At 43.8% G+C, this 23525-nt stretch overlaps 1 protein-coding gene across 1 annotated transcript; it reads left to right on the forward strand.

Moving 5' to 3' along the window:
* The first annotated feature begins 2015 nt into the window (after nucleotides 1–2015).
* Nucleotides 2016–20746, forward strand: RHAG (Rh associated glycoprotein). Its single transcript, XM_053380423.1, has 10 exons — nucleotides 2016–2191; nucleotides 4582–4765; nucleotides 7458–7608; nucleotides 9128–9275; nucleotides 10461–10627; nucleotides 11978–12115; nucleotides 13883–14004; nucleotides 17855–17928; nucleotides 18845–18918; nucleotides 20535–20746. Exons 1-10 carry the CDS (start codon nucleotides 2083–2085, stop codon nucleotides 20604–20606), a joined length of 1239 nt encoding a protein of 412 aa, XP_053236398.1. The 5' UTR covers nucleotides 2016–2082; the 3' UTR covers nucleotides 20607–20746.
* Nucleotides 20747–23525: the final 2779 nt, after the last annotated feature.

Here is a 23525-nt window from a genome sequence, read left to right on the forward strand (position 1 = left end):
CCGGCCCCCAACAGTGTCTGAGGGACAGTGAACTGGCCTCCTGTTTGAGGACCCCGCTCTAGCCCTTTCTCTCTTGAGAGCCAGTGTGGTGTAGTGGTTAAGAGCGGTAGTCTCATAATCTGGGGAACCGGGTTCGCGTCTCCGCTCCTCCACATGCAGCTGCTGGGTGACCTTGGGCCAGTCACACTTCTTTGAAGTCTCTCAGCCCCACTCACCTCACAGAGTGTTTGTTGTGGGGGAGGAAGGGAAAGGAGAATGTTAGCCGCTTTGAGACTCCTGAAGCGGAGTGAAAGGCGGGATATCAAATCCAAACTCTTCTTCTTCTTCTTCTTCTCTCCCCAAACATAAGAACACCAAACTGTGCTAATAGTAATAATAATGATAATGATAATTCTTTATACCAAGCCCATCTTGGGTTGCCCCAGCTACTCTGGGCGGCATGCAACACATAAAAAGATCAAACATTAATAGTAGCAATCTGATCCAATATAAAGGATCACAATAACTTCAAAATAAACAACTTATATCAAACAAAGCAACATTAAACAATCCATCAGAATCTAATAGTAAACAGTAAAATTAAACACCAGCAAATAATAATAAAACAGTTTACACTTATCAACCACAATAAAGAATTACCAATCTATAATCAATAAAAATAACAGCAAATCACAATGCATAAAATACCACAAAGCATACAAAACCATGTAAAAGGATCAAACTGAGAAACAAGGACAGGCAAATTATAAAACAATTACAACTTATCTTTTCTCAGCTGCTGCTGCGGCTGCTGTTCTGAAACTCATGGTCTGGGAAAGGCTCCCAGGCCAAGGCAGGTGGAAACACCATTGCATGATGAAGAACAGAAAGTCTCTCTCCCCGCACAGTTCTTCCTCTGTAGCAGCAGTAGTAGTAATAATAGTCTCCTGGATGTGGATATTTGAGAAAAGAAATGAAAAAGTGCTGGTACTGCGTACCGTTGAGTACTGTCTGAAAAAAAAAACACACTGGTCCTGGGCACCTATTATCTATATCTAGATATCTGTAGCTGTTTCTGTTAGGTTGTGGGCGAACATATCAGACGACACAGCGATTCTTCCAAAGCAGCTCTTTATTTGTAAGCTGGAACAGAACTGAACTGAGGAGCTCAGCCAGCCTGCTTATATAGAGCTCCACTAGAATGCAACAGTAACCATTTTCTGTAACTAGCCAATCACTGAACGTCATTTTCGATCCTTCATTTGCATACAAACTATCCAATCACTGAACGTCACTTTCGATCCTTCATTTGCATACAAACTATCCAATCACTGAACGTCACTTTCGATCCTTCATTTGCGTAACTATCTACAGTATCCCCCTGCTGGCCCAGGGTGAGAACTTCAGTACATAACAGTCTCATCTATAAAACCATTACAGTTCCACAATTTAGGGGCTGCCACAGAGAAGGCCCTCTCCTGGAGTGCCATTACCCACTGAAGGGTGGTTACCTTAATACCTGAGAAGGCTACTAGGGATAGATGGAGTCTTGCAGATATTTGGGGCCTAAGGCACCTGAGGCTTTAAACCACCTTAAGTTGGACCCAGAAACAATTCTGGCAACCAAATTGGGAAATACCATGCAGAGTCTATTTGAACTTTGTACTACAAATCATTTCCGACAGATTATAGTCTCAGTTGCTGTTTTTATACCTTTTAAACAATATGCGGGGGGGGGGGAGCAGTTAGAAATAATAATAAAAAGTGTTCTGAAGCCATATAAGTGTGAGTCATAATTTCATGACATTTCCATCCTTGCCACGACTTAGTGCTACTTTGGTTACAAGCCTATATATCCCACAGAATATTTTTTTTTTTTTTGGAAGAGCAGCATATAAAAATAACAATAATTGTAAAGTCTGAGACAGGAGACTTTTGTGAAGTCCTCCTTTCAGTGAGCTTGACATGGGCAAGGGCAAGTTTTTGCCATGTCATTCTGTTGTAACCCAAAGGAATATAAACATTGAGCCTCTCTCTCTCATTATCACTCGTCTGCAGACTGCTGCAAGGCTGGCCAACACAGATCCATCTTCCTTCACAACCATGAGGATCAAATTCCCCATACTTGCCATTTTCTTGGAGGTGGTCATTATAAGTTTATTTGGAGTATTTGTAAAATATGACACAGTGGACAGGAGACAAGTATACCCACGTGAGTGTTTTCTATTTCTTACCTTTGTATACTGCCCGTCTCATCAAGTTCTTGAAGAAGCCTGCTTTGTTGGTTCGTAAACTTGCTTTCTGGTACAGCGAGGTGCTATTTGCATTGCTGCACCATGGTGCACAAGTACAGACTCATCTGCTAACTTTGTAGAGCTTCTTGGTTTGTCTCCTGGTTGTATGCCTTAAACTAGTAGCATATCAAATGGCCGTAAAGGTGCTGAAGGCTCTCTCTCACTTCTGCCGCACGTTGTTTCCAGAAAGCAGACTTTTGTGGTGATAATGTGAGACTCCTGTTCCTGCTGCACCCATCAAAGTTGTCATTTAAAGTTTTGTTTCTGTCCATCTAACTGCTTTGCAGAATTTGGGGATTCAAAGTGTCTTAGGCCTTGTGCATCTGAAATCTTCTGGCTTCGGAGACGACACAGAGGATTCTCATTTACCATTTTGAACTCCTATCTCGTTTTCCTGCCTGCTCTCACACCCCAAGGGCTGAATGCTCGATTAAAACAGCCAGGCAATATAGGAATGACTATCTTCTAACCCTTTGGCTTGAGCACTTTTCCTCCTGAAACTACGGAGTCACTGGGTTTGGGGGCTTTAACTGATGCTGAAAGAAACTTACTGTCCCTTAGCCACACATAGCTTTTGTCATGTTACTGCAGTTCATCATGCAGCCTTTAAATAGGATTCAGTAGATATGCATTCAACTGAGTTAATTTTAAGGATGGTCTGTCCCATAAACAATTAAACCAGGATTAATTTGCTAAAGTGTCTGTTTATTTAAGGTGGCATAAAATAAGTGTTATTACAAAGGTACCAAGTACTCATGTAGCGCTCAGCCATTTCACAAGTTATAATATGTAAACTTGTTTAATTAATTAATTACAATTAATCAATTCCTCAGCTCTGTTTGAAAAGTTTTGGAGACCACATACCCTTACGTAAGGTCACAAACAGCCGTGGAAGGATCAGGTCCCCCACTCCCATCCTCAAAAAGAAAATACCGTATTTTTCACTCTATAAGACGCACCAGACCACAAGACGCACCTAGTTTTTGGAGGAGGAAAACAAGAAAAAAAATATTCTGAATCTCAGAAGCCAGAACAGCAAGAGAGATCGCTGCACAGTGAAAGCAGCAATCCCTCTTGCTGTTCTGGCTTCTGGGATAGCTGCGTAGCCTGCATTCGCTCCATAAGATGCACACACATTTCCCCTTACTTTTTAGGAAGGAAAAAGTGAGTCTTATAGAGCAAAAAATACAGTAGGTGGAATTTTAAACATATCAACGCAACTGTTATTTTTAAATATATATCTGTTAATTCTTTTTATAAAATATATTGCAATATATTCCCAGAAATATGCACCTTGTTACACTCCTGAGTTTGGGGATTTATTTTCCATATTTGAGAATATTCTACCCATGTGCCTGTTGCTTGTTGAGGACCCCATAACCACCCTCAGATAAAGACACAATTCACACAAAATTTTTGTTAAAGGTTTTGGGGATAATTTTTGGCCACAACTTTATTGATTACAGCATGTGAGTGGTTGCTTAGGCATTGCTCCACAACTATCTGTTCCAGCCTAGAGGTAGGAACAAAACTGACATCCGCAAGCCTGCGAAAGTCAGTAAGGGAAAACAATTTTGGGGAGAGCATAGAGCCGGGCGCCAGGCTCTCACCTCTCCCCAAATGCTCCCAGGGGCTCTTGCGTGGCCCTAGCCCCTTGACAGGTGTTTGGACAAGAGCATGGAGAGCCCCTGGATTCCTTTAACGGAATACCCTTGCAGCAGCAGCATTGGGGGGTGGGCTGGCACAGCCAACTGTACCCCCTCCACCAATGTCTAACCGCAACCTTACAAGTTGTGATGATTTGCTACGCAGTAGGCAAAAACCAAATGGGACCAGCCAATCAGCCAAATGGCAAAATTCCTACCAGGCCCCTGCCCCCAAGGCAGATGACCCCATGATACGCATAGCAAGGTCAATGCGAACAGCCCTAAATATGGAAGGGTGGGCGGGTGATCCAATGTGCGCAGCGAAAAGAGGGAGCTCAACGATGCGTGCAGGGAATAAATAGCTCCTCATCAGTCAATCATAAAATTGCTACACCAAATTCTCTCCAACGACTGAGGGGTTCCCAATCAGAATCGTAGCCATCTATACTAACCCGCCAAGCAACAGAGGGGTGTCTTGGTTGCCCCTACCGCAACACGTGCTCTCCAGGAAGGAGAACCTGCTTTCTCAGAAATGATTGACTGCACTTGTTTTAAAAATATGCTCTGTGGGAAAAGAGAGGGTTCTTCATGGTGGCCATTATTAGCTTTCAATTTGTGCAACCCATCATAGGCCCAACACATTGTCTTCCTTTTCCTTCCAGTCTTTCAGGATGTTCATGTGATGATATTTGTTGGGTTTGGTTTCCTGATGACTTTCCTGAAGAAATACGGCTTTAGCAGTGTTGGCATAAACTTCCTCGTTGCAGCCTTGGGTCTCCAGTGGGGCATCCTGCTGCAAGGATTCTGGCATATGCACTCAAATGAAATCCACATCAACATTGGCAGGTAAGGGGGGGTATCCTGAGAAGCCCCTGTCACTTAACAGACACCCCTGTCACTGGAAAGCCCACAGGAATTCATAAAAGAGTCCCGTGGCTCCTTAAAGGCTGAAAATAGGATTGTGCTGCGAGCTTTTGCAAACTCGAAAACTAAAGCTCACTTCATCCGATCAGGTGTCCATGCTTAAACCAATGCTGTCTCCCACGTCAACTTGCCCAAACATTAAACATTAGAAGCCTGTCCCTGTCCCATCACAGAAAAGGCATGCCGGGGGAAAGGAGAAGGTGAGCCCCCCAAAAAAACACTGTTGCTGCTTACTCTTATCTTTTGGGCATGAAGCAAAACTGGAGAATAAAAAATGCAAAAACAAAAACATTCTCCCATTCTCCTGTTTGTTTAATATCCCTCTGATATTGTATAGGGCATTCTGGTATTTTAACTATTTTTGTTGCCTTGCTGTTGTCTTTGCTGTTTTGTAGTTATTTTCTTTTGAATAAATTTCACTTATGTGCATTATCAAAGGCAGTACAGCAATAGCCTAAATAAATAAATGTGCCAAAATAAAATACCAGTTTATGCATCTGATGAAGAGGGTTCTACATGAATAAACTTTGTGTTGGAATACATTTGTTAGGCTTTAAGGCATCACAAGACTCTTGGGATTCTTTCCTATCAATGCCCCTCCCTGACAGAAGGCTGGAAAACCCCTCTGCCCCGTTTCATGGTCCTCTGAAAATGAGGAGACGGGTCAGCCCAACACTTCTGGGAAGTGATTCTGAGCTATGCAGCCTCTTTTCCATGCTTCTGGGAACTGCCAGAATGGTGGCCGAATGCACAATCTGGCCAGTGAGCCAAATATGCATCTAGGAATCAGGCTTACCTTGGATTTGAAGGCTGAATGTAATGTTGGTTTCTAGAAAGTAGTATTGCTGGGTGTTATATTGGGGTGGATGAGTTGAATAATGTTTATATTCCCTTCTTTTCTTTTCCCTTCACTTTTAACATTTAGTTTGGACAAAAAATAAAATAAAATCAGGCTCACCCATGCATCCTCTTTTTGAAGTTTCAATGGGACTTCCAAAGCCACCTTTACCCATCTGGTACTAGAATTGAATTTTATGCAGAAATAAAATCCAGCAAAAATTGATTTCAATAGAACTGCTTAGTTACTATCATTTCCCCATAGTGGCTGGAGAAACCCAGCCAGATGGGCAGGGTATTATTATTATTATTATTATTATTATTATTATTATTATTATCATCATCATCATCATCATCATCATCATCACAACCACCCTCCCAATAGCATTGTTAAGTATATTGTAAAAGTCATGAAGTCAATAAATAAGACTCTTACACTTATATGAAAGTTTAAAACGAAGCAAATACAATTAAAATGAGTTTCACTTGGAGCATATATTTTAACACAATTCATAGAGCCTCTCCACCTTATTGCAATTTTCATGCAAAACTACACAGCTCATAGTCAGCTGCTGCAATGAATTAATGTATCTTCCCTCAAGGTGGTGCTCTTGCAAATGAGTTCTTTGCATCTTTGCTCAGTGCATTTTCCCAGTGTCAAAATGCAGAGGGTTATCGTTAACGAAATACAATTTGCCGCCAGCAGCTCCACTGCTATAAATGTCATAGGCACCTATTAGAGACAGGTCTGCCTGTGACATTGCTACTGGCAAGTGGCAAAACCTCATCTCTCATGCGCACACCATTTCCTGCACTTTCCTGCTGCAATGTTGTGATGTGCATTCCCCATGAGTGCAAAAAGCTGGATGCATTTCCGCTCCCCACTTTTTACCTGAGACAAAAGAAACAGAAGACAAACTCAGCCAGGCATTCTCCTGGTCTTTTTCCTGCCATGGTCCCAGAAAGGAATTTGTAAGAGGATCGAACCAAGGGGGAAATATGAGGTTAAAGTACATTTTTGTAGGGTTGTCTGGGCAAGGCCTCGGCATCTCAATTCAGTGATCGATTCAATAAGCATCAGGCTATTTTTTCAAATTAATTGCATTTATTCCTTCAAATGGTTCGGGTCCAAACTAGATGTTCTAAGGGATGCATACACTGACCCTTGTCTTTTCTCCCTCTCATCTCCTTGTTACACAGAATAGGAAGGGAAAATGGTTCTCCCTGACATTAGCAGCCAACATTGTGAGCTGCAAGTGCAAGGAGATGCCCTAACAATGATGTCTGGTTGTGCTGTTTTGTAAAGAAGAAAAAGATGGACAAGAAACACTGAGTGGGAGCAGTCTTATGTGGTACTTTTAATATCTGGGTTGGCCCTCAGGATGTTGACACCATAGATTGTTCCTAGTACTGTTGTTGTTTTAGAGTTTACCTGGAGGCCATTTTTTATTTTTTTGAAGCACTAGGAGCTGTTGGGCCCTGCTCTGGAATCTGCTCCTGATGCAGACTGGGAGTATATTCTGCACTAGAGGACCATGACTGCTTGTTCTTCAAACTAAAAATGGCCATAAACTTAAGTGCACATTTAAAAAACCATGAAGGGTGTAACTGGTAGCTGAGATCTTTCATACAGTCCCCATACAGCTTTCAAAGCCACATCTGCTTAGGCATACGATAGCATCATCACGCCACTTCATCCTGGTCTCTGAACCTTCATACACCTGTGACGTCACACCTGACTTTGTTTTTATTCTCCACATTCCCTTCCAATTGAAAGCATGATCAATGCAGACTTCAGCACAGCAGCTGTCCTGATTTCCTTTGGAGCTGTCCTGGGGAGAACAAGTCCTATCCAGATGCTGATCATGGCCATTTTTGAAATCACCATCTTTGCCTGCAACGAACACCTCGTCGTGTCAGTATTACAGGTAGGAATTTTCTGTGACATATATGAAGCGAGAAAAATTGTTCACTTACCATATTTTTCGCTCCATAAGACACACTTTTTCCCTCCTAAAAAGTAAGGGGAAATGTGTGTGCGTCTTATGGAGTGAATGCAGGCGGGGGGGCTCTGCTCAGCGCTCCCTTTAAAGAGCCGTGCGGAGCGTGTGTGTGGCTCTTGCTGGCTTTTCCCCAAGGAGGGAGAAGGGACTGACGGGCTGCCCTCTGTCTCTTCCCACACCTCCCAGAAAAGCCAGCAAGAGCCGCTGCCAGGCTCTGCTCAGTGCTCCCTTGTAAGGGCTCCCTTTCGTCCCTCATCCCACTTTGCTGGGAAGCCAGCAGAAGAAGAGGCGCTGCGCAGCTATCGCTCTTGCTCTGCTGGCTTCTTAGCGAAGCGGGAGGAGGGACAGAAGGGTTTAAAGCAAGAAAAGCGAGAGCTGCTTACATTCTCTGCGCAGAATATATTTTTCTTGCTTTTCCCCCTCTAAAAACTAGGTGCGTCTTATGGTTGGGTGCATCTTATGGAGCGAAAAATGCGGTATATTCTGCCCGTACTTTATAGTGGAAACATATCCTATCTCTGTTTAGTTTGATGTGCCTCAAGGCTTTGTGCTTACACTTGCTCTGTTTCATCTGCGTTGAAGCTTAATTCGTGCAGTGGTGTCTAGTGGGTTGGGGTGACTCCAGGGTCAGGAAGGCAGCTCCACCCCAACACATCAGCTGCCCCTGAATTCAAGAAGAACAGCAACATTTGACTGTCATTTAATGATCGCTCCTTCAGGAACCTTGCATTGATGCTGCCATGCCAAAAGATCCCCCGCAATCTGTCCTTTAAAGAGAGAGAGAGAATATAATGAATAATGAATGTTAAAAATGATTTGAAATAGTGTTGCATGGAAAACCCCTCTGGAAGGCAGTCCTGAGAGCTGACATTCTTGCCACGCTCACTTTTACGTTTTGATCCTGTCCACTTTTACATGGCTGAAATCACACCATGCAGGCAAAATCACAGCCCTGCACCTTGCATGTGCCAATGTTGACCTGGCTTGCTGGGGCTGGCAAAACACACTTCCTCCTTAGAAAGAAAATGGTGCATTTTCCTCACCCATCTCTATCTGCCCATCAGTTTCTAACTCCAAAAGCCTGATAATAGTAGTAGTAATAGTAATAAACCTAACAGCTGTTTCTCCTCCAGCTTTAGGAGAGAGGAGTATAGGGATGCATCTCAGCAAGCCAACCAACCTCCCCAACTCTTGTATCTAGCCACCAGACATTGTCTACGGACAAGGAGGGAGGGAGGGAGCCTTGCATACTTGTGCATTGGCACCAGAAACTTGAAATGGAAAGGATTCATTTGGAAGACTCCCACGTATTCACAGTCATAGTTATCTGAAGTTTTCACCCTCTTATGATGGCAGTTGTTGCTTGGCTTTAAGACAGCAGTTCAGCATACTACATGGTTAGGATTAACAATTAATTGTTGCAACTAATTATGCTATTTTGCAGGCCACTGATACTGGTGCATCCATGACTATTCATGCTTTCGGAGCCTATTTTGGGCTGGCAGTAGCTTGGGTCATATACCGCCCTGCTTTGAAAAATGGACATAAAAATGAAGGTTCTGTTTACAATTCCGACATGTTTGCTATGATTGGTGAGTACGAGGCTTCTTTCTATTATGAGTCAATTTACATGATACTGTGGAGAAGAAACATATCATACCATGAGGGTGGCCAACAAAAGCTCTTTTCAAAAGCTATTTATCATATGATGCCTTGCCTGGCATTACTGCATGGTCAAGGGTTCTGAACCAGTTATGCCAGGACTCTCAGGTAATTAGGTCTGTATGAAAGAACCATGAGGGCCTGATGCCTCAGATATTAGGCACTTTTAATTCCAGCTTTTGGATTGATAGAAACAGTTGTCTCACTTCTCCAAGGGATGTGGACTTGTGGCATGTTTCTAAGGTATACAGCTGTACTAAGCCACTAAGTGTTCTGGATGAAGTCCTAAGTGCTGCCCTGACACAATTTCCCAGGCATGATGGAACACCAGTATTGGTGTACCAGTGCAATGATAGTTCAGGTGGTCACATTGGACCAAGTGTATGATAATTGGAGGGAAGAAAAGTATAGGAAGGTTCCATTCCCAGAATCACTGGTTAAGAGGATCAGGCGATAGAGGATGGGGAAGATCTCTCCCTGAGACTTTTGGGAGTCATCAGAGTTTTCTTTTCTTCTTTTTTTAAATGTATTTTTATGAAAGATTTTCTTGATTTACAAAGGTATGTGCAATGTCTCTCTCTCGTATTCCCCCCCATGTAATGTTTTGTTTTTGTTTTTTTACGAATCACTTTCATTTGTTGAGACATTAGGAAGAATAGGGGGAAAGAGGTGGAGGGGGGAAAGATGAGTGGGGGTGGGGTCGGGTGGTGATGTTTCTATTTTACTTAATATATGTGGGGTTTTGTGTCAGCGCTGCTTGTGCAAGTTCTCTGCTGTTCACTTGTGTTCCTTTGGTGGTGAGAGAAGTTGGGGTTGGCCTAGGGTGTGGCTGTTCATTTGTGGTTGGCTGTGGTGGTCTTTGTTTTCATGTGTGAGTGGGTGGGTGTTTTGGATCAGGTTAGCCATATTGATTAGTATGCTGCTGGTGGATTTTTGTCATTGTCTTGTTGGGCTGTGTATGTCATAAAGGGGAGCCATACTGGGAGTCATCAGAGCTGATAATACAGGGAGCTATCTAGGTCTGACCAGCTTCCAATGTCCTTCAAAGAAGACCAGAGGAGATTAATTAATGACATTCTGCATTTTTTTGTTTTTAAAAAACATTATTTATATAGGTACCCTTTTCCTCTGGCTATTTTGGCCCAGTTTTAACTCAGCAGTTGCAGCAACAGCAGATGCCCAGCAAAGAGCGATCATCAACACATACTTTGCTTTGGCAGCTGGCACACTCACAGCATTTGCCACCTCTATCCTGGTGGAAGGCAGAGGCAAACTTGACATGGTAAGCTTTGTCTTGAAAATGATGCATCACGGTTAACAACCACTCATTTATGTAGGGGTTTCTCATTTCTCTACTCTCTAAATTCAGTTCACCACATATTTTTTTGGGTTGGAGGACTGCATCACAAAATTTGGAGAACCAAATTTCTTCCTTATCACTAGTATGGATTCAGTTGGGTTTCTCAGAATGTCAGTATACAGTTGTTGCCTCAGAGCCACCCAAATCAGGGATTGCTTTGCTTTGGCTAGAATGAATTTTTATAGACTTCATAAAGGTTTATGTCTTCTGGGGCTGTTCCTATCTGACAGACTTTGCAGAACATGTTGGCAATCGCCTTTTTAAAAACATACCAGATTTTTACAAGATAGGACAAATCCAGATTAAATGGGGCAGGGAGACGATACAGACTAGGATTTTGCCGTCAATGCCATCATGTGGACACTTTGAAAAACCTGTGTCCACAAGGAGCACTCATCCTACAATAAACATCAATCAGGAAGACCCTTTGTTGAAAAGGTAATTAATTGTATGTAGGGATTGCAAAATGTGTCCATTTTGCTTTCTTTCCATTTCTCATTTTTACACTCTTAAATTCAGTTCTCCACATTTCCACATCACTTTGTAATATATATATATTTAGTCCTCATGAAAATTCACCAGCATTTTAATGCAATTTTCTCCCAATATACACATTTTTGTTTGCAATTTTGTCTTATTACTCATTTTGCAAAGCAATTTCCTCTAATGTGATGCATTTCCCATGCCATTTTCACTAATGTATTCATTTGTATGCACATTTTTGTGTATTTCTGTACACATCACTTGGATAAAGAACTGCAGTTCAAAATTCAGAGAAGTGCAAACTTTCCGAAGGATGACTGTTTCTAGTCACATATTTTCTTACAATGTGTAAATTGGTTCACCTTTAAATGCAAACTGGATCTAATTTCTCCTCCACCTCTAGTTTTAAGTCACCAGCTACAGTGAAAAGACCAATTTGTGGGGCTAGTGGTATGGGTAAGGGAAAGAGGATAACTCTGTGAACTACTTTCAGCCAGAATGCAATTCTGGTTAGCCTGCTGGTGACATCTAATTTCTGCATTACAGGCGACTCCCCACTTACATGAAGGTTGCGTTCTGGGCCACTCCGTGCTTAAGTGAAATGTGCCCCTGGTCACGTGAGGATGCCAAGTCCAGCTTTAGCTCAATTGTCTTCAACTGCTTTTCGAACGCCATCTTTGCAAATTCCTTTGCAACTATCATGCACTACTAGTCAATTACAGGAAAGGCAAACAGTCTCTTGGTTTTACTGGTGTAATATAACGTGTTAATATGTTGTGCCCCACACAGGTACACATTCAAAATGCTACCTTGGCAGGAGGAGTTGCTGTGGGTTCCTGTGCCGACCTGAACATCTTACCGTTCGGTGCAATGGTCATTGGCAGCACAGCTGGATTCATCTCAGTTGCTGGATTCAAATACTTGACGGTGAGTGCTACTTTGTTCTTTTTAGATTTGTCCTACCTTTGATAAGAGAATTTGCACACTGCACTGAGTAGGCCAAAATCGAAGCTGTGCTTGTTAGTTTACTTAACAGTTATTGCCATGGCTCATGTTGCCAGGATTCTGCTCCTTTCTGAGTGCGTTTTCAAAGCCAATGAAAGGGAGTAATGGGAAATTTCAATATAATCCTGACTTATTCTGGTATCTAGATAAATTTCCTTTGGTACATCAGGGCCTGCCGCAATTAAAGATTATGGTTGCTGTTGAGTGAATGTCCTATTCCATTGCTCTTGAGCAGGCCGGCGTCTCTGCTGAGCATCACACCATTCAGCACCTGGCAGCAATGGGAGTTCATGCCTCTGTCTGGTGCCCTTACACAATTTGAGCTCTGTCACATTCTTTTGAATGGCTGGAGACCGTTTTTGTCAGACTGATTCCACATTTGGAGCGGGAAAGAAAAACGTTACCCCGGTTGTTACGATTGTAACTAACACCTTATCTCGGTGGGGAGGGGTGTTATGTACTGAAGTTCTCTCCCTGGGCCAGCGGGAGGATACTGTAGATAGTTCAGGTGGACATATGCAAATAAGGGATCGAAAATGACGTTCAGTGATTTTGCTCGGTGTTTCAGCTCAGTGATTCAGCTCCGCTCAGAGGGTGGCTGCATCTGGCTGTGCTCTGTTGTCTATCCATCCCACCTTCGTCGCCAGTGTTAAGTTGTGGGTGAACATATCAGACAACACAGCGATTCTTCAAACAGCTCTTGTTTATTCACAGGCCAGAACAGAACTGAACTGAAGGGTTCAGCCAGCCTGCTTATATAGAGCTCCACTAGAACGTAACAGTAACCATTTTCTGTAACTATCCAATCACTGAACGTCACTTTCGATCCCTTATTTGCATATGTCGACCTGAACTATCTACAGTATCCCCCTGCTGGCCCAGGGAGAGAACTTCAGTACATAACACCGGTCATACTGGGAATTTGCCCTATTGCCAACATAGAGGTGTGCAACTGTTTTTTCTTACCATATGGGGAGACTTGTCCCGTCGGGTGGCAAGGAAAATTGTGTTGGATTCTGAGTCAGTAGTCTTACTAAAGCCAGAAACAGCTTCCCATTCCACCATTACTCCTCTGAAGTCTCTCAGCCCCACTCACCTCACAGAGTGTTTGTTATGGGGGAGGAAGGGAAAGGAGATTGTGAGCCACTTTGAGACTCCCTCGGGTAGTGCTAAAGCGGGATATCAAATCCAAACTACTACTACTACTACTACTACTACTACTACTCTTCTTCTTCTTCTTCTTCTTCTTCTTCTTCTTCTTCTTCTTCTTCTTTTTCTTCTTCTCCCTTGCATGGTCACAGCCTCAAATTCAGTTGTCCAAAGATGTTACTATGTTGTATCCTCTCTAGGGAAATATTTTTGAGATGATCAATAAATCACAGAATAGGAAGGGACGTCAAGAATCATCTAGTCTGACCCCCTGCAATGCAGGAATCTCAGCTATAGCATCCATGATCTCAGGCCATCCAGCCTCTGCTTAAAAACCTTCAAGGAAGGAGAGTCCACAGCCTCCCGAGGGAGACCTTTCCAAAATGTAGATTATATTGCAGGATACAGTGGTGTCATTTTATGTTGTGCAAATTTGCTCTTCGATCATGTAAGACAACCTGTGAAAGCAAGGAAGAACAACATCCTTTCTAGATACCCTGTTTTACAGTGACTTGGAAATAACCTTTTGTTTCCTTACAGCCTTTCTTTGCCTCAAAGCTGAAGATTCAAGACACCTGTGGAGTCCATAACCTGCATGGCTTACCTGGCCTTTTGGGAGGCATTGCAAGTATCATTGCAGCTGCTTTACAAGTCGAGAACAAGTGAGTTGCATAGAATCAGGTCGTATCTGCTAGTAAAATAACATGTTTTAATTGGTTGTAAACTAAGTTTTGACAGGTGACAAAAATGGCCAATGTATGAAATGTTGCTTTTAGATTTCCTTCTTGGGATGCAGTCGCTTTGCAGTGGGAGCAGTGTTAGAGCACAGATCTAATCTAGAGCACAGATTCGAATCATAGAATTGTAGAGTCGGAAGGGAACCCCAGAGTCATCTAGTCCAACCCCCTGCAATGCAGGAATCTCAACAGACCACAAGGCCAACATAGTTTCAGTTCCACTTTCTCTCATTTTCTCATTCCCCCCAATCTTAAGATCTGCTCGCTACATTCCACATCACTTTACGATTTACTCATTTTAAAGTCCTTATGAAAATTGCTCACCAGTATATGAATTCTTATGTGCACTTTCTCCTAATATATTATTTGGCTGGAGAACTTTGAAATGTAAATTTAAAAGAATTACTGCATTTCAGTTTGTGTATTATTTCAATAAGTGAAAAAGTAGTTAAGTTTGCTCTAAACTGCAAACTGAACTGAACTTCTGCCCCATGCTGACTTCATTCCCTCCCTGAATTAGCACCACATATTTTTAGATGCTTTTATTGTTTCAAAATATTTTTATTTTTTTTTAAAAAAAGTTATTTGTATTGTTTTGTTACTGGTGTTTTTTCTGTCATGGGTTCCTTTAGGAAGAAAGGCAGGATTGAAATTTAATAACCGCAACAAGAATAATAATACTAATAATAATAATTTATCATTTATAAGTGGGTTTCCCCAGCCACTTTGGTGGCTTCCAACTGAATATTAAAATACTATAGTCCATCAAACATTAAAAGCTTCCCTAAACAGGGCTGCCTTCAGATGTCTTCTGGTAGTTGTTTTTCTCTTTGACATCTGGTGGGAGGGCATTCCACAGGGCGGGTGCCACTACCGAGAAGGCCCTCTGCCTGGTTCCCTGTAACTTGGCTTCTCGCAGTGAGGGAACCACCAGAAGGCCCTTGGCGCTAGACCTCAGTGTCCGGGTAGAACGATGGGGGTGGAAACGCTCCTTCAGGTATATTGGACCGAGGCCGTTTAGGGCTTTAAAGGTGAGCACCAACACTTTGAATTGTGTTCGGAAACGGACTGGGAGCCCATGTAGGTCTTTCAAGACCGGTGTTATGTAGTCTCGGCAGCCGCTCCCAGTCACCAGTCTAGCTGCCGCATTCTGGATTAGTTGTAGTATCCGAGTCACCTTCAAAGGTAGCCCCACGTAGAGCGCGTTGCAGTAGTCCAAGCAGGAGATAACCAGAGCATGCACCACTCTGGCGAGACAGTCTGCGGGCAGATAGGGTCTCAGCCTGCGTACCAGGTGGAGCTGGTAAACAGCTGCCCTGGACACAGAATTGACCTGCGCTTCCATGGACAGCTGTGACTCCAAAATGACTCCCAGGCTGCGCACCTGGTCCTTCAGGGGCACAGTTACCCCATTCAGGACCAGGGAGTCCCCCACACCTGCCCACCTTTCCCCCCAAAACAGCACTTCTGTCTTGTCAGGATTCAACTTCAATCTGTTAGCCTCAATCTGTTAGAAACACCTGTGTCTCGGATAGGAAAGTGCAAAGGTTCCTAGGACACACTAGATGGGGCCTATCCAGTCAGCAGGGTCATCCTGTGGGTGGGAGAAATGTCGACATTCTGTCCCTGTTGCCTTAGACAGCATAGAAGCTGGCTGCCCATTAGCGTCAAGAGGGTGCCTGTCCATAGAGGAAGAGTCATTTATTAGCTGAGTGAGGGGAAATGGATCCTTCAAGAAAATGTCAACATCTTGTAAAGTAAATTATACTCCACTAATATGCTCCGTTCTCCCTTTCACAGATCACATAGAGTACTTGGGCTTTCTACAGGTTGGGCGGCTTCTCCCTCTTCCCTCCTTATAGGCAGGATCACACCACCCATGCGGAGACTGCCTTGGGTGGCAGGGTACATAGGGGCCGCAGGTCTGGCCTCCAAGGAGTGCATTGCGCTGCCGCCTCCTTGGCAGCCCCCCCCCCCAATGCCACCTCTAAAGCGCCCTCTTGGCATAGCTGTCAACCTTCCCTTATTTGGCGGGAAACTCCCTTATTCCAGCGCCGTTTCCCCCTGCTATCCCGGATTGTTAGATATGCCGTAAATTTCCCAGATTTCAAAGGAAGCAGCTCCTCTCCCTCCCTCCCTGCAGGCCAGGGAGGAGGGAGGCTCCAACTGTGTTGCTCGGCTGCGTTGCTCACCAATAAGGAGTCTGCAAATGACTGGGGGGGGGTGGAGCTTGCATGCCTTGTGCCGATAAAATCGTTCGCTTTGCCTGGGGACTCGCCCTTGCTCAGCGCTTCCCAGCAGTGTGGTTTCCTTGCTGCTGTATCCCTTTGCCGGGTCGCTGCGCTGTGGGAACCACCGCTTGAGGCTTCGTTTGGCTGCTGGCTGGGCTTTCTGCCTTTGGGCCTTTGGCTCAGATGGGCTCAGAACGTACCTGTGCTCGGAATCGGATGGATACATCAACAGCCCACTCACCCTTGCCGGGGATAAGGTCTGTCAGGAGCAGGGGCACATGGGGGAAGAGAAGGAGCGGCTGGTTGAGTACAATGGCGGGCAGCGATCTCATGCGAGGGGAGGCTTTTGGATTTGTTTTGGAGGCTCCTTCGATTGACTGTTATGGGGGAAAGGAAAGGAGCTGGTTGATTAAAATGGCGGGTGGCGATCTCAAAGCTACCAGCATGAGTTTGACCAAACTGCGGGAGGCAGTGGAAGACAGGAGTGCCTGGCGTGCTCTGGTCCAGGGGGTCATGAAGAGTTGAACACGACTAAATGACTAAACAACAACAACAAAAGCCTGGTGTAAATTAATTTGTAGCCTGGGGGGATTACCGTGGCATGGACTGTCCCTGAGAACCGTAGACTGTCCCATAGATAGGTGAGGCTGCTGATCCCTTGTTTTGGCTGTTGATCCCTTATTTTCAAGGCTGCTGATCCCTTATTTTCAAATCTGAAAGTTGACAGCTATGCTCTTGGCAAATCCGAAGCATGCTGGTCCCCTCCAACTCCTAGGGAGCAAATCTTTGGGGTTGCCCTTTGGGGTCTCCTGGGCTCTGCACCTACCTGGCATGATTCAAAATAGGCTTCTTCTCCTCCACCCCAATGGCCTTACCATTTCAACTATCTGGTAAAGTTGATTCCTCTCCAGCCCCACGTGTTTCCATTGTAGATCTTCACTCTCCCCTTCTTCCCTGGCTGGCGGGAAGAGGCAGCGTGGTGTAGTGGTTAAGAGCGATAGACTCGTAATCTGGTGAACCAGGTTCGCTTCCCTGCTCCTCCACATGCAGCTGCTGGGTGACCTTGGGCTAGTCACACTTCTCTGAAGTCTCTCAGCCTCACAGAGTGTTTGTTGTGGGGGAGGAAGGGAAATGTTAGCCGCTTTGAGACTCCTGAAGGGGAGTGAAATCAAATCCAAACTCTTCTTCTTTGGGGCCTTGCCTGCTGAAAGGGGAGACAAAAGGAGTGAACATTGAGCCTCCTCCTCCATGTCCAGAAGAAGAAGAAGAAGAAGAAGAAGAAGAAGAAGAGGAGGAGGAGGAGTTTGGATTTGATATCCCGCCTTTCACTCCCTTTAAGGAGTGAAGGCAGGGGCATTGGAGAAGTCAAGAGGCAGCAAAGAGGACGACACTGGCAGCTAGGCGACCACTGAATATTGGACCCCACATTATTTTTAAAAAGCTACATGTGTTTTATGTCCCAAAGAAGTTCGAACACACCTAACAAATTCCACTCATCATGGGTGAAGGTGATGCAATATGTATTTTATCTCCCCATCCTACAGTTTATCGACTGGTATGCAGGCTGCTGCTCTGGGATGCTCCATTGCAAGTGCTTTGGTAGGAGGAGCTTTTACAGGTCAGTAAAATACAGGCCCTTATCGGCGCCGTCTGAGGCTGCTTTCAGACGGGTGTTTGTTGTGGGACAGTTGCACCCCATTTATCTATTTAACAGCATTAATATGTCGATCAGTTGTAATAAAACCTCTAAGCAGTTTGCAAGAAGTGTTAAAACGATTAATAAAAACAGTTTAAGACTACTAAAAATATTTAAGGAGAAAGAAGAATAAAAGTAAAAAATGTTAAAACGTGTCTGCCTCTGTGTGTCTGGATAGGCTTGAAAGATCTTTGAAACAGGTCTGAATGACCGCTTCCCACATCAAATGGGGGAGCTCCTTTTGCATGGTCACACACAGCCCCCCAGATCCCAGTGCAGCTCCCAGTAGTACGGGCTGGCTTCTCCCTCCCCGGGCTGGATACCTGGAGGTCTCCGCTTACCTCAGCCAATCGCACAGTCCTGCCTGGGGAGATGTTGTCAGAGGATCGGCCAGGTAGGGGGATGGACCGCCCTGCCCATACAACAGAAGGTGAATCTTACCTGCAAAGCATCAGTTGGCTCCAGAGTGCATGGAAACCCCAAGGTTTTTTGGGAAAAACAACAACAAACACTTGCCAATGACATATTTACAATATTAAACCACAATCTGGAAACCTCCTTACAAGTGTGTCTGTTTTACTGTGTAGAACCTAGTGTGAAATGTAATTGCACTGGGAAGAAAACAGAAGACCCCTCAATTTTCTATTGCTTCAAGTTGAATTAAAATACGCAAAGCTAATGTTAAGCCTAAATTTTACTTTGGGGGCACAAATTGATGAGATAATAGACAAATGATGTTTCTGTGGCATTTCTCCAATATTCCATCTTACTATTGTTATATAAAATCTGTTATGGGATGTTTTTAACTACGGCTGTGTTTCCCCCTTCCCCAATGCAGGGTTGATTCTACATTTGCCTTTCTGGGAGCAACCACCTGATCAGAACTGCTATGATGACTCCGTGTATTGGGAGGTAGGACAGAATAATACAACCGAGTGAATAAAAATAGCATTTTTCTTTCATGGTATCAGCACGATTAGATAGCCAGTGCCAATGTCTCTTTCTGGTCCATCCAGAGCAATCAAGTTTGCTTCCAGTTTCTTAATAAATGGCTCCACTTTGCAGCGCTCTTTTCCTGATCACATTTGCCTACTTGGGATTCCCAGGGCATAGAAGGATGTGCTGTGAGCTGTGCTGTAATTTCTTCAACCCAGAGTTTTAGAAATCTCACAGGATAGTTCCCCCTCCCCCTTTATTGTTAGACTTCATTGTGCGGGGATTGTTTGATTAGCTTTCTTTTTCTTTTCAATTAGTTTTTATTAAAGTTTTTTTAAAAAAAAACAGATAAAGGGGAAGGCCTCCACTATTGTCTCCACTTTCAATTTCTAGGCTAGCTGAACTTTAGTGTGAAGCCTGCATTCCTAAATTAACCATGGGAAAGCTTTTCGTGTTACAATTATAACAGTATTTTCCATTACCCTGTTCTCTATTAACCTCCCATAGAGCTCCTTTATATCCTTTCTCTGGACTCCATAGTGTAGGCACCAGCCCATCTGAACCCCATAGCTCACCCACCCCTCTGCTTTCCCCTTGTTTTCCCACCCCACAGGTCTCCCTGAATTCCCTTTCCTGCCTCGGCACCTTAGAGAGCATAGCACTCCCTCTGTACCCCAGCCATCAACTTAAAACTCTTCATCCTTCCGACCTCACAGTTCTCTCTGCAACCAATTCTCAATCATTTTCCTTTTCCTCTTCAGCCTTTCCCTCTCAGAGCCAAAATGCACATCACTAGCAAATGCACGGTCACATTTAACATATGGGGTTTTTTTGTTTTGTTTTTAAAACAGCTCCCTCCAGCAGCAAATGGCACATTCAGGACAGCAGAATGTTCATCACTGTGAAGCTGTGATTTTTTTTAAGCAATATTTTTAAATTGGTTTCACTCCCATTTTTAATGGACTTGGACAGGCAACTGATGTTCTTTCCACAAATGTGCAAGCTAACTGATATCTTTTGCTGAAGATTCAGTAAAAAGACATGTCCCATAGACAGGTGGAAAAGGGCCACATCTTTGAATTTCTCAAGGGAGGCTTAAAAAGTTAGGCAGAAGACTGCCTTTGGCCCACTTTTAAAGGAAGAGCTCTTCTGCATGTTATCTTGTACAGCAGGAAACTGACAGAAATGGCAAATCACTTTTTAAAAAATGAGATGACACCTGTACAAGGAGTTTGAAGAATGCAGCTAAATCCCTCTGCAAATTGTTTGCTGACTTTGAATTGGGTTTGTCTTTTGAAGTGAACTCATTGTTGGAAACTAGCAGAAGTCTGGAGGCAATGGCTTAAAATCCCAGCTCTGGAACTTTCTGAATAGATCAACCATCTATCATTGCTGCAACTATCCACTTTACAGTCTTCAGCACTAGCTAACCTGCATAAAAACATAACAGTCTGATCTTGTTTATCACAATGGTTTAAGGGATTACAAAAAAGATATTGAACTCGCTTTAGATTTTGGTATGTGTGGTGTAACTTCCTTTGGCTACCAACTAAATTCTGTCTACTCAAACATCTTGTCTGGTTTCCTTCTAGGTTCCCTTTGAAGAGCCATCATGCGAGAGCAGTTTTCATTTACCCAGAGAGCCGCAGCAAGCTCAGCATTGAAGTACAGAAGGAACTATACATATTTAGCTATTTTCCCAAAGGTGTTTTCTGTTTCTGGTGAAATAACTGGACCATGCATTGTTTTTTTCAGTTTATATCGGCTTTAATTTACTGCAAAAATAAAACCAGAGCAAAATGTTTTTCTGGACTAGTATTAATATTATGCACATTCACGCATTACAGCACTACCCACTCAACGCTTGTGTTTCTAATGTATTCAGAACCTGGCAGCAAAATAATTTGAGAGAATGCTTACTGATAAAATAAATACGCAAAGTGACAAGTGACTTCACACCCAATCTGCAATCTCCTGGAGTTGATCAGACAGACCCTAAAATGAAACCAGATGCTATAATTTAGTGCCTCTTTTCATAGATACTGCATTTAACTCAACTCTTTCCACCATAACAAAGGTAAAGGTAAAGGGATCCCTGACCATTAGGTCCAGTTGCGGACGACACTGGGGTTGCGGTGCTCAACTTGCTTTATTAGCCGAGGGAGCCGGCGTACAGCTTCTGGGTCATGTGGCCAGCATGACTAAGCCGCTTCTGGCAAACCAGAGCAGTGGACGGAAACGCCATTTACCTTCCCGCCGGAGCGGTACCTATTTATCTACTTGCACTTTGACATGCTTTCGAACTGCTAGGTTGGCAGGAGCAGGGACCGAGCAACGGGAGCTCACCCCATCGCAGGGATTCAAACTGCCAACCTTCTGATCGGCAAGCCCTAGGCTCTGTGGTTTAACCCACAGCGCCACCCGTGTCCCTTCCACCATAATATTGGTAGTAAAATTTTAAAATCCTAATCTGGGCATCAGTTGCATAAAATAAACAGTAGCTATTGATTATGATGATACTGAGTAAAAGGAAATAATACCACAGTAGTCAAAGAAACTGAAATACAAGCAGTACAATTTATTTAAGACACTTCAAACCATGGAAAGCATTACTTGTGACTAGTGCTTTTTTCCTTGTTGTTGTTTAGTCGTTTAGTCGTGTCCGACTCCCTGTGACCCCATGGACCAGAGCACGCCAGGCACTCCTGTCTTCCACTGCCTCCTGCAGTTTGGTCAAACTCATGCTGGTAGCTTCGAGAACACTGTCCAACCATCTCGTCCTCTGTCGTCCCCTTCTCCTTGTGCCCTCCATCTTTCCCAGCATCAGGGTCTTTTCCAAGGAGTCTTCTCTTCTCATGAAGTGGCCAAAGTATTGGAGCCTCAGCTTCAGGATCTGTCCTTCCAGTAAGCACTCAGGGCTGATTTCCTTCAGAATGGATAGGTTTGATCTTGCAGTCCATGGGACTCTCAAGAGTCTCCCCCAGCACCACAATTCAAAAGCATCAATTCTCCAGCGATCAGCCTTCAGCTTTTTTCCTACATATATATAAAGGTGCCAGTGCTGTGTACCACGGAGCTCTGCCAGAAAAAAGCACTGTTTGTTACATAGGTTGCACACCACTCCCAAACTCTGCTGATCATTAGCAAGATTTCAGTTGGGTATCATGGCAATGACTCACAGGCTCCTTTCAGAAGAAGGGTGGAATGTGATTTTTGTGGTTTGGTTTGGTTTGGTTTGGTTTAGCAAGCCTGTCCAGCCACACAGAAAAGCATGAGGGACAGATTGAGCCCTGGAAGTAAAAAGACAGGTTTGTTGTATGATACAGATGCATATTTTAGAAAGGGGCAAATAACTCCAAATGGCTCAAAAAGAGAACCAAGCAAGATGCTACAGAAAAATGCAGATTCCACTGAAGGGAATGTGAACAGGAGTGAACATGGACCACTGGTACCAAACTGTATGGGAAACAGTCTTACTCTAAAAGCTAACCAGCAAACGGAAACTCTCACAGCGACAAATAAAAGAGGATGCCTTCACCCCGGTGTGGCTCACCTTTATTCTACACACAGCCCAACAAGACAACAACGGGAACCCACCAACAAATGAAACCTACTGAGTCAGTAGAAAAAGAACCTACCCACATGATGCTGCCACAAAAACTACCCCCCTTCTCCCCCCCCGGCTTTCCCCCTCAACCTTTTACTGTGTACAACAGCTAGGGTTGCCATAGTTCCAAAAGTGAACATCTGGGGGGGCAAAGTTTTGTGCAAAATTGTTGAGCTTTTCCTGAGGGGAAATTGCCAAAAATGACACTGCTGGCACAGGTTGCCATATGTTGGGATTTTCCTGGACATTTCAGTGTTTTTCACCCGGACGCTGTTTCCAATGGCTATGTCCGGGAAATTCTGGACGTATGGCAACCCTAGCAGCACTGAAGCTTTGCATCGAATACAGCTGATCTGTAAAAAGGACTTTATAATCCGAAAATGGAGACAATGTTTGTACTTCTGTAACCCAAGAAAACCTTTAAGAAAAAAATTAAAAAGAAAAAGAAAAATGCAGATTCTACTCCATCACATCATTGAGCTGGTTGATGTGGCAACATCTTTGTGAGGGGTTCAATGGGAGAAATTCAGGAAATACTGGTGCACTTTCTTTTTTTCTTTTTAATTAATTTTTATTAAAGATTTTCTTGTTTTAAAAAAGTACATACCGTATTTTCCGGCGTATAAGACGACTGGGCATATAAGACGACCCCCCAACTTTTCCAGTTAAAAAATAGAGTTTGGGATATACTTGGCGTATAAGACGACCCCTCTTCCAACGCACACCAAATAAAAATTTAAAAAACAGTCTCCAGTCTGGCTCAGAAATCCGCTCCACTTCCCAGCGGCCGGGGGCTTCTGGGGCCAATTTTCAAGCGTATTTCTACTTCATCTAGAGAGCTTGGTGTCCTCTGATTTAATTTGCTGTCGTTTTATCCTTTGGTGGGGAGTTACTGCAGGAGCTGCTGCTGTAGCCGGCGTATAAGACGACCCCTGACTTTTGAGAAGATTTTCCAGGGTTAAAAAGTAGTCTTATA

This window comes from Podarcis raffonei, chromosome 3 (assembly GCF_027172205.1).
Source record: "Podarcis raffonei isolate rPodRaf1 chromosome 3, rPodRaf1.pri, whole genome shotgun sequence".
Classification (NCBI taxonomy): Eukaryota; Metazoa; Chordata; class Lepidosauria; order Squamata; family Lacertidae; genus Podarcis; species Podarcis raffonei.